The 15,278-nt window shown below is 38.7% G+C and overlaps 1 protein-coding gene across 1 annotated transcript in view; it reads left to right on the top strand.

The window, feature by feature from the left end:
- Positions 1-15,278, top strand: part of LOC110298437 (vomeronasal type-2 receptor 116-like) — a 54,646-nt gene that overhangs the window by 15,013 nt on the left and 24,355 nt on the right. The window contains exon 2 of the mRNA XM_085841838.1: positions 14,676-14,967. Within this exon, the coding sequence (XP_085697964.1) occupies positions 14,676-14,967 (292 nt within the window). The remainder of the gene's footprint in view (positions 1-14,675; positions 14,968-15,278) is intronic.

Here is a 15,278-nt window from a genome sequence, read left to right as displayed (position 1 = left end):
AATTCTTTGTTCAGTTCTGAGCCCCATTTTTTAATGGGGTTATTTGACTTTCTGGAGTCCACCTTCTTGAGTTCTTTATATATATTGGATATTAGTCCCTTATCTGATTTAGGATAGGTGAAGATCCTTTCCCAATCTGTTGGTGTTTTTTTTGTCTTATTGATGGTGTCTTTAGCCTTGCAGAAGCTTTGTAGTTTCATGAGGTCCCACTTGTCAATTCTCGATCTTACAGCACAAGCCATTACTGTTCTATTCAGGAATTTTTCCCTGTGCCCATATCTTCAAGGCTTTTCCCCACTTTCTCCTCTATAAGTTTCAGTGTCTCTGGTTTTATGTGAAGTTCCTTGATCCACTTAGACTTGACCTTAGTACAAGGAGATAGGAATGGATCGATTCGCATTCTTCTACATGTTAACAACCAGTTGTGCCAGCACCATTTGTTGAAAATGCTGTCTTTCTTCCACTGGATGTTTTTAGCTCCCTTGTCGAAGATCAAGTGACCATAGGTGTGTGGGTTCATTTCTGGGTCTTCAATTCTATTCCATTGGTCTATTTGTCTGTCACTATACCAGTACCATGCAGTTTTTATCACAATTGCTCTGTAGTAGAGCTTTAGGTCCGGCATGGTGATTCCACCAGAGGTTCTTTTATCCTTGAGAAGAGTTTTTGCTATCCTAGGTTTTTTGTTATTCCAGATGAATTTGCAGATTGCACTTTCTAATTCGTTGAAGAATTGAGTTGGAATTTTGATGGGGATTGCATTGAATCTGTAGATTGCTTTTGGCAAGATAGCCATTTTTACAATGTTGATCCTGCCAATCCATGAGCATGGGAGATCTTTCCATCTTCTGAGATCTTTGATAATTTCTTTCTTCAGAGACTTGAAGTTTTTATTATACAGATCTTTCACTTCCTTAGTTAGAGTCACGCCAAGATATTTTATATTATTTGTGACTATTGAGAAGGGTGTTGTTTCCCTAATTTCTTTCTCAGCCTGTTTATTCTTTGTGTAGAGAAAGGCCATTGATTTGTTTGAGTTAATTTTATATCCAGCTACTTCACCGAAGCTGTTTATCAGGCTTAGGAGTTCTCTGGTGGAATTTTTAGGGTCACTTATATATACTATCATATCATCTGCAAAAAGTGATATTTTGACTTCATCTTTTCCAATTTGTATCCCTTTGATCTCCTTTTGTTGTCGAATTGCTCTGGCTAGGACTTCAAGTACAATGTTGAATAGGTATGGAGAAAGTGGACAGCCTTGTCTAGTCCCTGATTTTAGAGGGATTGCTTCAAGCTTCTGACCATTTACTTTGATGTTGGCTACTGGTTTGCTGTAGAGTGCTTTTATCATGTTTAGGTATGGGCCTTGAATTCCTGATCTTTCCAAGACTTTTATCATGAATGGGTGTTGGATCTTGTCAAATGCCTTTTCCGCATCTAACGAGATGACCATGTGGTTTTTGTCTTTGAGTTTGTTTATATACTGGATTATGTTGATGGATTTCCGTATATTGAACCATCCCTGCATCCCTGGGATGAAACCTACTTGGTCAGGATGGATGATTGTTTAGATGTGTTCTTGGATTCGGTTAGCAAGAACTTTATTGAGGATTTTTGCATCAATATTCATAAGGGATATTGGTCTGAAGTTTTCTATCTTTGTTGGGTCTTTTTGTGGTTTAGGTATCAGAGTAATTGTGGCTTCATAGAATGAGTTGGGTAGAGTACCTTCTGTTTCTATTTTGTGGAATAGTTTATGAAGAACTGGGATTAGATCTTCTTTGAAGGTCTGATAGAACTCTGCACTAAACCCATCTGGTCCTGGGCTTTTTTTAGTTGGGAGACTATTAATGACTGCTTCTATTTCTTTGGGGGATATAGGGCTGTTTAGATCATTAACCTGATCTTGATTCAACTTTGGTACCTGGTATCTGTCTAGGAACTTCTCCATTTCATCCAGGTTCTCCAGTTTTGTTGAGTATAGCCTTTGGTAGAAGGATTTGATGGTGTTTTGGATGTCTTCAGGATCTGTTGTTATGTCTCCTTTTTCATTTCTGATTTTGTTAATTAGGATGCTTTCCCTGTGCCCTCTAGTGAGTCTGGCTAAGGGTTTATCTATCTTGTTGATTTTCTCAAAAAACCAGCTCCTTGATTGGTTGATTCTTTGAATAGTTTTTCTTGTTTCCACTTGGTTGATTTCACCCCTGAGTTTGATTATTTCCTGCCGTCTACTCCTCTTGGGTGAATTTGCTTCCTTTTGTTCTAGTGCTTTTAGGTGTGTTGTCAAGCTGCTAATGTGTGCTCTCTCTAGTTTCCTTTTGGAGGCACTCAGAGCTATGAGTTTTCCTCTTAGAAATGCTTTCATTGCGTCCCATAAGTTTGGGTATGTTGTGGCTTCATTTTCATTGAACTCTAAAAAGTCCTTAATTTCTTTCTTTATTCCTTCCTTGACCAAGGTATCATTGAGAAGAGTGTTGTTCAGTTTCCACGTGAAGGTTGGCTTTCTATTATTTATTTTGTTATTGAAGATCAGCCTTAGTCCATGGTGATCTGATAGGATGCATGGGACAATTTCAATATTTTTGTATCTGTTGAGGCCTGTTTTGTGACCAATTATGTGGTCAATTTTGGAGAAGGTACCATGAGGTGCTGAGAAGAAGGTATATCCTTTTGTTTTAGGATAGAATGTTCTGTAGATATCTGCCAGATCCATTTGATTCATAATTTCTCTTAGTTTCTCTGTGTCCCTGTTTAGTTTCTGTTTCCATGATCTGTCCATTGGTGAAAGTGGTGTGTTGAAGTCTCCCACTATTATTGTATGAGGTGCAATGTGTGCTTTGAGATTTACTAAAGTTTCTTTAATGAATGTGGCTGCCTTTGTATTTGGAGCATAGATATTCAGGATTGATAGTTCCTCTTGGAGGATTTTACCTTTGATGAGTATGAAGTGTCCCTCCCTGTCTTTTTTAATGACTTTGGGTTGGAAGTCAATCTTATCAGATATTAGAATGGCTACTCCAGCTTGTTTCTTCATGCCATTTGCTTGGAAAATTGTTTTCCAGCCTTTCATTCTGAGGTAGTGTCTATCCTTTTCTCTGAGATGAGTTTCCTGTAAGCAGCAAAATGTTGGGTCTTGTTTGTTTAGCCAGTTTGTTAGTCTATGTCTTTTTATCGGGGATTTGAGTCCATTGATATTAAGAGATATTAAGGAAAAGTAATTGTTGTTTCCTGTTATTTTTGTTGTTAAAGTTGGCATTTTGTTCTTGTGGCTGTCTTCTTTTAGGTTTGTTGAGGGATTACCTTCTTGTTGTTTCTAGGGCGTGGTTCCTGTCCTTGTATTGGTTTTTTTCTGTTATTATCCTTTGAAGGGCTGGATTCGTGGAGAGATAATGTGTGAATTTGCTTTTGTCGTGGAATACTTTGGTTTCTCCATCTATGTTAATTGAGAGTTTGGCTGGGTATAGTAGCCTGGGCTGGAATTTGTGTTCTTTTAGTGTCTGTATAACATCTGTCCAGGATCTTCTGGCTTTCATAGTCTCTGGTGAAAAATCTGGTGTAATTCTGATAGGCTTGCCTTTATATGTTACTTGGACTTTTTCTCTTACTGCTTTTAGTATTCTATCTTTATTTAGAGCATTTGTTGTTCTGATTATAATGTGTCGGGAGGTATTTCTTTTCTGGTCCAGTCTATTTGGAGTTCTGTAGGCTTCTTGTATGTTCATGGGCATCTCTTTCTTTAGATTTGGGAAGTTTTCTTCTATAATTTTGTTGAAGATATTTGCTGGTCCTTTGAGTTGAAAATCTTCATTCTCATCCACTCCTATTATCCGTAGGTTTGGTCTTCTCATTGTGTCCTGTATTTCTTGGATGTTTTGAGTTAGGATCTTTTTGCATTTTACATTTTCCTTGATTGTTGTGCGGATGTTCTCTATGGAATCTTCTGCACCTGAGATTCTCTCTTCCATCTCTTGTATTCTGTTGCTGATGCTCGTATCTATGGTTCCAGATTTCTTTCCTAGGGTTTCTTTCTCCAGTGTTGCCTCATTTTGGGTTTTCTTTATTGTGTCTACTTCCCTTTTTAGGTCTAGTATGGTTTTGTTCATTTCCATCATCTGTTTGGATGTGTTTTCCTGTTTTTCTTTAAGGACTTCTACCTGTTTGATTATGTTATCCTGTTTTTCTTTAAGGATTTGTAACTCTTTAGCAGTGTTCTCCTGCAATTCTTTAAGGGATTTTTGTGCTTCCTCTTTATTGTCTTCTGCCTGTTTAGCAGTGTTCTCCTGTATTTCTTTAAGTGTGTTATTAAAGTCCTTCTTGAAGTCCTCTATCATCATCAGGAGATATGCTTTTAAATCCGTGTCGAGCTTTTCCGGTGTGTTGGGGTGCCCTGGACTGGGCGAAGTGGGGGTGCTGGGTTCTGATGATGGTGAGTGGTCTTGGTTTCTGTTAGTAAGATTATTACGTTTACCTTTCGCCATCTGGTAATCTCTGGGGTTAGTTGTTATCGTTGTCACTGTTTAAAGATTGGAGCAGAAGCTGTGTTCCACTCACCAGCAGTCTCTAAATCCTGTGGCGGGGGTCGTGGGTAGCTGACGGTACCCCGGTGCTGGTCCAGCCGGAAGAGGCCTGTGGTCCTACTCAGGCCGGTTTTCTGCTTCCCTAACTAATGCAGTCTCTGGTCCCGCGTGCAATTGGATTGGAGCAGAAGCTGTGTTCCACTCTCCAGAAGTCTTAAGATCCTGTGGCAGGTGTTGTGGGTAGCTGGTGAGTGTCAGCCGACCCTGCGCCCCAGCTGCCCCGGTGCTTTTCTGACCGGAAGAGGGTTGTGGCCCTATGTAGGCCGGATTTCTCTCTCCCCAACCAGAGCAGTCTCAGGTCCCGCGTGATTGGACTGGAGCAGAAGCTGTGTTCCACTCACCAGCAGTCCCAAAATCCTGCGGCGGGGGTCGTGGGTAGCTGGCGGGTGTCAGGCAACCCTGCGCTCCCGCTACCCAGGCGCTGATCCGGCCGGATGAGGCCTGTGGCCCTACTCAGGCCGGTTTCTGCTTCCCTAACTAATGCAGTCTCAGGTCCTGCACAGTTGGATTGGAGCAGAAGCTGTGCTCCACTCACCAGAAGTCTTAAGATCCTGTGGCGGGTGTTGTGGGTAGCTGGCGAGTGTCAGCCGACCCTGCGCCCCTGCTGCCCCGGTGCTTTTCTGACCGGAAGTGCGACCCTTATTTTCTTACCAAAGTAACTTGTTACTTTTATTTTTTTCAAGTGAAGTACAGTTTATATTCTATGAGTACTATTGTCCCTAGAACTTTGCTTTGAATGTGGTTGACTTCCTAATAGTCACAACAGTGAAGAAATTGACTATCTCTCACCCAATAACTATCAAATCTTAATAGCATCTTGGCTTATGGAGACATTTCATGCCTATATCCTCCATGGTAATATTTTCTCTTGTCTGAGCACACATGGTCTTCAACGTGGTATCATAATGATGCTGGGTTCAAATGTGCAACTCTTGTGGACTGAAAATAATCTGTCCTTGTGGTTACCCACAAGCTTTAGTCTTTACAATCTTCCCACTTATTTTCTGCCATGATTACTCAGCCTCGTTGGGAGGAGTATGATATCTAATCCATTTCTGAATTAGCATTACATATTTTTTATTGTGTGTAACATGATCAGTCAGAGGTTTATATATTATTTATCATTTACTATAAAAAGTATTTATGAGGAGGGTTGATAGATGCACTAATTGATGGGTACATTAAGTCATTAGTTGCTGATTTTGCTAAAGCATAATAAGAGAATTAAGTTATCCCTATAGAGCTATGCCTTGTTTTACCACAAAGTTTTGACATTTTCATAGTGCAATGCATGTTTTCTGTTCTATGGAGTGAATCTTATATTGAATCAGACAAAGATTGCATCCAACTATAATATATGTGCCCATTTTAATACCAGACTACACATGAGATAAACCCAGTCATTACTATTTACCTCATGGTTTATAGGCCAATGAGAAACATGATTATTTTATTTTACTTGGTAGCATGCATAGCATCTTTCAGCACTATGAAATGTAGCTAGGAGAAATAAAGTAGGTGAGTAACTGCGTGACTTCTCCATGTTTTGTGAGTCAAGTATGTAGTACTCTCAGAAATGGAGACTTTCCATCAAGTCCTACCTACAGGATTCTATCTTGTGTCTAGTTGATAAATATTCTAGATAAAGAGTATGAAAGACATTTGATATTTGACTTTCTTTTTTTAATTAGGTATTTTATTCATTTACATTTCAAATGCTATCCCAAAAGTCCCCCATACCCCTTCCCCCACTCCCCTCCCCAACCATACCCACTTCTTGGCACTTGAGTTCCCCTGTACTGAGGAATATAAAGTTTGCAAGACCTAGGGATCTCTTTCCCAATGATGGCCGACTAGGCCATCTTCTCCTGCATATGCAGCTAGAGACATGACCTCCGGGGGTAATGGTTAGTTCATATTGTTGTTCCACCTATAGGGTTGCAGACCCCTTTAGCTCCTTGGGTATTTCTCTAGCTCCTCCATTGGAGGCCCTGTGTTCCAACCAATAGCTGACTGTGAGCATCCACTTCTGTGTTTGCCACGCACTAGCATAGCCTCACAAGACACAGCTATATCAGGGTCCTTTCAGCAAAATCTTTCTGGTGTATGCAATGGTGTCAGCATTTGGAGGCTGATTATGGGATGGATCCCCAGGTGCAGCAGTTTATACACAGTCCATCCTTTCTTCTCAGCTCCAAATTTTGTCTCTGTAACTCCTTCCATGGGTGCATTGTTCCCAAATCAAAGGAGCAAACTGTCCACACTTTGGTCTTCGTTCTCCTTTAGTTTCATGTGTTTTGCAAATTTTATCTTGTATCTTGGGTATTTTAAGTTTCTGGGCTAATATCCACTTATCAGTGAGTACATATCATGTGAGTTATTTTGTGATTCAGTTACCTCACTTAGGATGATACCATCCAGGCCCATCCATTTGCCTAGGAATTTCATAAATTCATTCTTTTTAATATCTGAGTAGTAGTCCATTGTGTAAAAGCACCACATTTTCTGTATCCATTCCTCTGTTGCAGGACATCTGGGTTCTTTCCAGCTTTTGGCTATTATAAATAAGGCTGCTATGAACATAGTGGAGCATGTGTCCTTCTGACCAGTTGGAACATATTCTGGATAGAGGCCCAGGAGAGGTATTAGAGGATCCTCCTGTACTACTATGTCCAATTTTCTGAGTAACCACCAGACTGATTTCCAGAGTGGATGTACAAGCTTGAAATCCAACCAACAATAGAGAAGTGTTCCTCTTTCTCCACATCCTCGCCCGCATCTGCTGTCATCTGTGGAATTTTTGATCTTAGCTATTCTTACTAGTTTGAGGTGGAATCTCAGGGTTGTTTTGATTTGCATTTCCCTGACGATTAAGCGTGCTGAACATATTTTCAGGTGCTTCTCAGCCATTCAGTATGCCTCAGGTGAGAATTCTTTGTTTAGCTCTGAGCCCCATTTTTTAATAGGATTATTTGATCTTCTGGTGTCTACCTTCTTGAGTTCTTTATGTATATTGGATATTAGTCCCTTATCTGATTTAGGATAGGTAAAGATCCTTTCCTAATCTGTTGGGGGCCTTTTTCTCTTATTGATGGTGTCTTTTGCCTTAGAGAAACTTTGCAATTTTATAAGGTCCCGTTTGTCGACTCTCGATCTTACAGCACAAGCCATTGCTAATCTATTCAGGAATTTTTCCCCTGTGCCCATATCTTTCAGACTTTCTCGCACTTTCTCCTCTGTATCATTCACTGTCTCTGGTTTTATGTGGAGTTCCTTGATCCACTTAGATTTGACCTTAGTACAAGGAGATAGGAATGTACCAATTGGCATTCTTCTACACGAGAACCACCAATTATGCCAGCACCATTTGCTGAAAATGCTGTCTTTTTTCCACTGGATGGTTTTAGCTCCCTTGTCAAAGATCAAGTGACCATAGGTGTATAGACTCATTTCTGGGTCTTCAATTCTATTCCACTGGTCTCCTTGTTTGTAGCTATACCAGTACCATGCAGTTTTTATCACAATTGCTCTTTAGTACAGCTTTAGGTCAGGCATGGTGATTCCATTAGAGGTTCTTTTATTGTTGAGAATAGTTTTTGCTATCCTAGGTTTTTGTTAGTCCAGATGAATTTGCAAATTGCCCTTTCTAACTTAGTTAAGATTTGATTTGGAATTTTGATGGGGATTGCATTGAATCTGTAGGTTGCTTTTGGCAAGATAGCCATTTTTACTATATTGATCCTGCCAATCCATGAGCATGGGAGATCTTTCCATCTTCTGACATCTTCTTTGATTTCTTTCTTCAGAGAGGTGAAGTTCTTATCATACAGATCTTTCACTTCCTTAGTTAGAGTCATGCCAAGGTATTTTTATATTATTTGCGACTATTGTGAAGGGTGTTGTTTCCCTAATTTCTTTCTCAGACTGTTTATCCTTTGTGTAGAGAAAGGACTGACATGTTTGAGTTAATTGTATATCAAGCTACTTCACTGAAGCTGTTTATGAGGTTTAGGTATTTTCTGGTGGAATTATTAGGGTCACTTATATATACTATCATATCATCTGCAAATAGTGATATTTTGTCTAGTTCCTTTCCAAAATTTATCCCCTTGATCTCCTTTTGTTATCGGATTGCTTTTCCTAGGACTTCAAGTGCTATGTTGAATAGATAGGGAGAAAGTGGTCAGCTTTGTCTAGTCCCTGATTTTAGTGGGATTGCTTCCTGCTTCTTATCAATTACTTTGATTTTGGCTACTAGTTTGCTGTAGATGGATTTTATCATGTTTAGGTATGGACCTTGAATTCCTGCTCTTTCCAGGACTTATCATGAATGGGTGTTGGATTTTGTCAAATGCTTTCTCTGCATCTAACGAGATGATCATGTTTTTTGTCTTTGAGTTGGTTTATATAGTGGATTATGTTGATGGATTTCAGTATATTAACCCATCCCTGCATCTCTGGAATGAAACCTACTTGGTCAGGATGGATGATCGTTTTGATGTGTTCTTGGATTCGGTTAGCATGAACTTTATTGAGGATTTTTGCATCAATATTCACTAGGGATATTGGTCTGAAGTTTTCTATCTTTGTGGGGTCTTTCTGTGGTTTCAGTATCAGAGTAATTGTGGCTTAATAGAATGAATTCGGTAGAGTAACTCTGTTTCTATTTTGTGGAATATTTTGTGAAGAAGTGGAATTAGATCTTCTTTGAAGGTCTGATAGAACTCTGCACTAAACCCATCTGTTCCTGGGCTTTTATTGGTTGGGAGACTATTAATGACTGCTTCTATTTCTTTAGAGGATATAGGACTTTTTAGGTCATTAGTCTGATCTTGATTTAATATTGGTACCTGGTTATTGGTTTAGAAATTTGTACATTTCATCCATGTTTTCCAGTTCTGTTGAGTATAGCCTTTTTTAGAAGGATCTGAAGTTGTTTGGAATTTCTTCAGGATCTGTTGTTATGTCTCCCTTTTCATTTCTGATTTTGTTAATTAGGATGCTTTCCCTGTGCCCTCTAGTGAGTCTTGCTAAGGCTTTATCTATGTTTTTTATTTTCTCAAAGAACCACCTCCTCATTTGGTTGATTCTTTGAATAGTTCTTCTTGTTTCCACTTGGTTGATTTTGCCCCTGAGTTTGATTATTTCCTGCCTTCTACTCCTCTTGGGTAAATCTGTTGCCTTTTGTTCTAGAGAGTTTAGGTGTTTTGTCAAGCTGGTAGTGTTTGCTTTCTCTAGTTTCGTTTTGGAGGCACTCAGAGGTATGAGTTTTCCTCTAAGAAATGCTTTCATTGTGTCCCATAAGTTTGGGTATGCTGCGGCTTCGTTTTCATTAAACTCTAAAAAGTCTTTAATTTCTTTCCTTATTCATTCCTTGACCAATGTATCATTGAGAAGAGTGTTATTCAGTTTTAACGTGAATGTTGGCTTTTTATTATTTTGGTTGTTATTGAAGGTCATCCTTATTCCTTGGTGATCTGATAGAATGAATGGTCAATTTCAAAATTTTTGTATCTGTTGAGGCCTGTTTTGTGGTCAATTTTGGAGAAGGTTCCATGAGGTGCTAAGAAGAACGTAAATCCTTTTCTTTTAGGATAAAATGTTCTGTAGATATCTGCTAAAATCATTTGTTTCATAACTTCTGTTATTTTCACTGTGTACCTGTTTAGTTTCTGATTCCATGATCTGTCCATTGATCAAAGTGGGGTGTTGAAGTCTCCCACTATTGTTGTGTGAGGTGCAATGTGTGCTTTGAGCTTACTAAAGTTTCTTTAATGAATGTAGCTGCACTTTCATTTGGAGCATAGATATTCATAATTGAGAGTTCTTCTTAGAAGATTTTACCTTTGATGAGTCTGAAGTGCCCTCCTTGCTTTTTTGATAACTTTGGGTTGGAAGTCGATTTTATTCAACATTACAATGGGTACTACAGCTTGTTTCTTCAGACTGTTTGCTTGGAAAATATTTTTGCAGCCTTTCACTCAAAGGTAGTGTCTGTCTTTTTCCCTGAGATGAGTTTCCTATAAGAGCAAAATGTTGGGTCCTGTTTGTGTAGCCAGTCTGTTAGTCTGTCTTTTTATTGGGGAATTGAGTCCATTGATATTAAGAGATATTAAGGAAAAGTAATTGTTGCTTCCTTTTATTTTTGTTGTTAGAGTTGGCATTTTGTTCTTGTGGCTTCCTTCTTTTAGTTTTGTTGAAGGATTACTTTCTTGCTTTTTCTAGGGCATAGTCCGTCCTTGTATTAGTTTTTCTTTTATTATCCTTTGAAGGGCTGGATTCGTGGAAAGATATTGTGTGAATTTGGTTTTGTCACAGAATACTTTGTTTTCTCCATATATGGTAGTTGAAGTTTTGGCTGGGTATAGTAGTCTGAGCTGGCATTTGTGTTCCCTTACTGTCGGTATAACATCTGTCCAGGCTCTTCTGGCTTTCATAGTCTCTGGAGAAAAATCTGGTGTATTTCTAATAGGCATGCATTTATATGTTATTTGACATTTTTCTCTTACTGCTTTTAATATTCTATCTTTATTTAATGCATTTGCTATTCTGATTATTATGTGTTGGGAGGAATTTCTTTTCTGGTTTAGTCTATTTTGAGTTCTGTAGGCTTCTTGTATGTTCATGGGCATCTCTTCCTTGGGAAGTTTTCTTCTATAATTTTGTTGAAGATACTTGCTGGCCCTTTTAAGTTGAAAATCTTCATTCTCATCTACTCTTATTATCTGCAGGTTTGTCTCCTCATTGTGTCCTGGATTTCCTGGATGTTTTGCGTTAGGATCTTTTTGCATTTTCCATTTTCTTTGATTGTTGTGCCTATGTTCTTTATGGAATCTTCTGCACCTAAGATTCTTGTTCCATCTCTTGTTTTCTGTTGCTGATGCTCATATCTATGGTTCCAGACTTCTTTCCTAGGGTTTCTATCTCCAGCATTGTCTCACTTTCGGTTTTCTTTATTGGGTCTACTTCCCTTTTTAGGTCTTGTATGGGTTTGTTCAATTCCATCACCTGTGTGTTTGTGTTTTCCTATTTTTCTTTAAGGACTTCTACCTCTTTAGCAATATTCTCCTGTGTTTGTTTAAGTGAGTTATTAAAGTCCTTCTTGATGTCCTATACCATCATCATGAGATATGCTTTTAAATCCGAGTCTAGCTTTTTGGGTGTGTTGGGGTATCCAGGACTGGCTGAGGTGGTAGTGCTGAGTTCTGATGATGGTGAGTGTTCTTGGTTTCTGTTAGTAAGATTCTTACATTTGCCTTTTGCCATCTGGTAATCTCTGGAGTTAGTTGTTATAGTTGTCTCTGGTTGGAGCTTGTTCCTCCCGTGATTCTGTTAGCCTCTGTCAGCAGACCTGGGAGAATAGCTCTCTCCTGAGTTTCAGGGGCCAGAGTACTCTCTGCAGGCAAGGTCTCCTCTTGCAGGGAAGGTGCACAGTTATCTGATATTCGGACTTGCCTCCTGGCAGAAGATGAAGGCCTAAAACAGGGCCTGTTCCAGAAGCTGTGTAGCTTCTGCCTATGTCAGAAGCTGTGTACCTTCTCTAGTCCACACTCTCCTCCACAGACTAGTCTCTGAGGGTTCTGGAAACCAAAATGGCTCCCCAAGGTTCTCCAGCAAATCCCTCCCAGGTGGGGCAGATACCTCGTCTCTGGCAGGGAAGGTGCCAGTATGTCTGGTGCCTGAATCAGTGTCTGCCCCAGAAGCAGTGTCACTTCTGCCTGTCCTAGGAGCTGTGTAGTTTCTGTAGTCCACACTCTCACCTGTGCAGACTAGTCTGTGAGGGATCCAGGTTTCTCTGGATATTTGACTTTTGTAATGTGACTCAGAATTGTTATTCTAATTGTATGGGATTTCACTGCTATGTACATATTCATGGTGTGGTTAATTTTGGTTACTAGTGGTTTTGATTTCAGAATTTTTAAAAATTATTCTTTCATCCTTTTCTACAGTCCAGTCCTCATTTCCTCCTGGTCTTTCCCATGACCATAACCTATCCAATAACTCCTCCCCCTTTTTTTCAAGAGAATGTCCCCACCCCCCACTCTCACCCGGCCAGACCACCCCATTCCCTGGGGGGAGGGCATGACATCTCTCAAGTGGTAGGTGCATATTCTCTCACTGCAGTCAGTCCAGGAAGTCCTCTATTGTATCTAGTGGATCAGTGTTTGAAATATCTCAGTGATCCAGGTCTGTTGAGACTGCTGGAATTTCCATGGGGTTGCCATCTTCCTCAGTGTCCTTCATAGTACATTTTTACTTAAAATATATTCATAGCTACTCTTTGCATTCCTATTTTAGTCTTTGTAGTGTCTCCTGCTCTTTATGAGTTCTGTGATTGCCATGATTTCATACTAATAAATACAACTGTGTCCTTACATATTTGTTTTAAATTATGATATACACAAGGTCTTTTGTTTGATTTTGTGTCATGTAATTGGAAAAATCCACTTGGTTTAAAAGAAACACCTCTGGGCATCTATTCATTTCAGAAACTTCCCAGAAAAGAAGTGTAGAGGAGGGCAAAACAAAGACAATATTCTTTGACCTGTCATGCATGTTAGATATGGCATACCAGCAGCTACATGAATGGAAAAAGGGTATTTTAGAAAAGTAGTGGTGAAGTGCAAAGTATCTGAGATGCAAACGTTAATTGAAAAAAAAAATAGAGGACAAAAACAAAAGTTAAAAAAATTGTGACTAAATTGACAGAATTATGCAGAAAACTTCTACATCCAAAGATGCTATTTGTTTTCTTTAGATGTATGTTTAGTGGGGAAATATTCTCCTTCCCTGTATATATGTAAAACATAATGCTGCTTTTCTATATACACTGTGAAAATGTCTTATGAGATATTTTTGTATTCAATTGAAGAACAATTTACTAAATACTATCTTAGGGAACAGCTTTGGGAACAACATACCTTGACACTAAAATGGAATCATCTTTGTTTGTGTGTCTTTGGCATCATTAAAGGTCTACTTTTTTTCCTCATAACACATTATTATCAACAGTTGCCTAACAAGGTAAATTCCTCTAGTTTCAAGTTGAGAACCTGAGTTCAGACCTTCCAAAGATCATGAATATACCCTTGTTATCTAACAATTATATGGAGGATAGAATAGGCAGAGGTGGCTCCCTGCAAGTTTGCTGGCGAGAGTCCCAGGCTTATGTGCTGAAAACAATAAAGGAACTGTGAAATCAGTTGACATGATACCCTCTCTTCTCCGAAGCACTGAAAAAAATGTCTTAATGATTTTGAAGGCAAGTTTGTTTATAGAGTGTGTTCCAGGAAAGTCAAGGCTATCTTGTCAGATTTTATCATAGTCAATTAAATAAGTCAGTGAGTCAATACTTAATCAAATGGTGAATAGATACCACTAAGAGTCTGGAGTAACCATAGGTGTCCTTCTCTGCCTTGCACTCATGGTTCATGAAACTGATGAACTTATAATGGCACAAAACCTCATTCTATGTAAGTGATATTCATATACCTCATAAATAAACACAAAGTTGAAAAAATTTGGGAGTGGCTTCATATAAATGAATCCTATCCATTGAGCGGCAGAGGCAGGAAGTTATTCATTAATTCCATACCAACAAGTTCTACAGAGTTTATTCCAGACCACCCCATTAAAAAAATCATAGAAATGACACCTGTGGTAATATATTATTTATATGAATTGTGTGCTATTTTTAAGGTGCATATTTTCACAGAAAAGTGGGTGATAAGATCCACATATATTGTCCTTTGAAAATTGTAGAGACTGAAAGGCCAAGACCCAAACAAGTGTTATGATGTTTTTCAGAACATTAATCCTTATTCACTGACAGTTTTTAAGAATTTTTCCCTGCATGAAAATTAAATTAAGCAATATAATGATAAATTAGAATTCCAGAGACCATAGTTAATTAGTGTGGAATATTACTAATATCATCTGCTGAAAACACCCACCTTAATTCCAGACATTCATGAGAAGTTATTATAATAATTATTCCATAGAAACATTGGCACTTTCACTATAAAACCACTGCACTAAATAGAAAAGTTGTATGGTCTATAGCTTCTTCCTGTGTAATTTGTAAAATCTTTACAGGTATAAATTTAAGAACTACCAGTTTGTTCTGGCCCTGGTGTTTGCCATTGAAGAGATCAACAGGAACCCTGATCTTCTACCCAATATAACTATTGGATATGATATCTATAATATTCCATTTACTGAAAAGAATATTCTTTATAGTGCCTTTCTTTGGCGCACAGGGATAAGTCATCCCCTTCCTAACTGTGACTGTGGTCACAAGAGGAAGTCACCTGCTGTATTCACAGGACCATCATGGTCAGCATCTGCCCACATTGGAACATTTCTACAACTCTACAAAATACCTCAGGTGAGGAATGGGATGTGGGACCTAGGAAACAAGTACCCTTTGTTGACCTTATGTGTCTGTAAATTTAAAATCGGGGCAATGGAGTCAATCACATATCAAAGAAATGTATGAAGATACTTTATATTACATTCATATCTACATTACTTAGAATGAAAGTAGAGGTGGGTAAGACAAGCTATGCAATTGGAATTGGAGACCTGTCAGTATTTTTTGTGAAAAAAAATGTAATGGGTTTACAGGACAAGTCCATTTTCATCTTGACTGTTTCTACCTGTAGATTTAACACTAGGATTTTGTCTGATGCCAATGTA

Source organism: Mus caroli, unplaced genomic scaffold (assembly GCF_978045245.1).
Source record: "Mus caroli unplaced genomic scaffold, Mus_caroli_1 scaffold_8, whole genome shotgun sequence".
NCBI classification, from domain to species: domain Eukaryota; kingdom Metazoa; phylum Chordata; class Mammalia; order Rodentia; family Muridae; genus Mus; species Mus caroli.
This window is presented reverse-complemented; position numbering and strand designations above follow the sequence as displayed.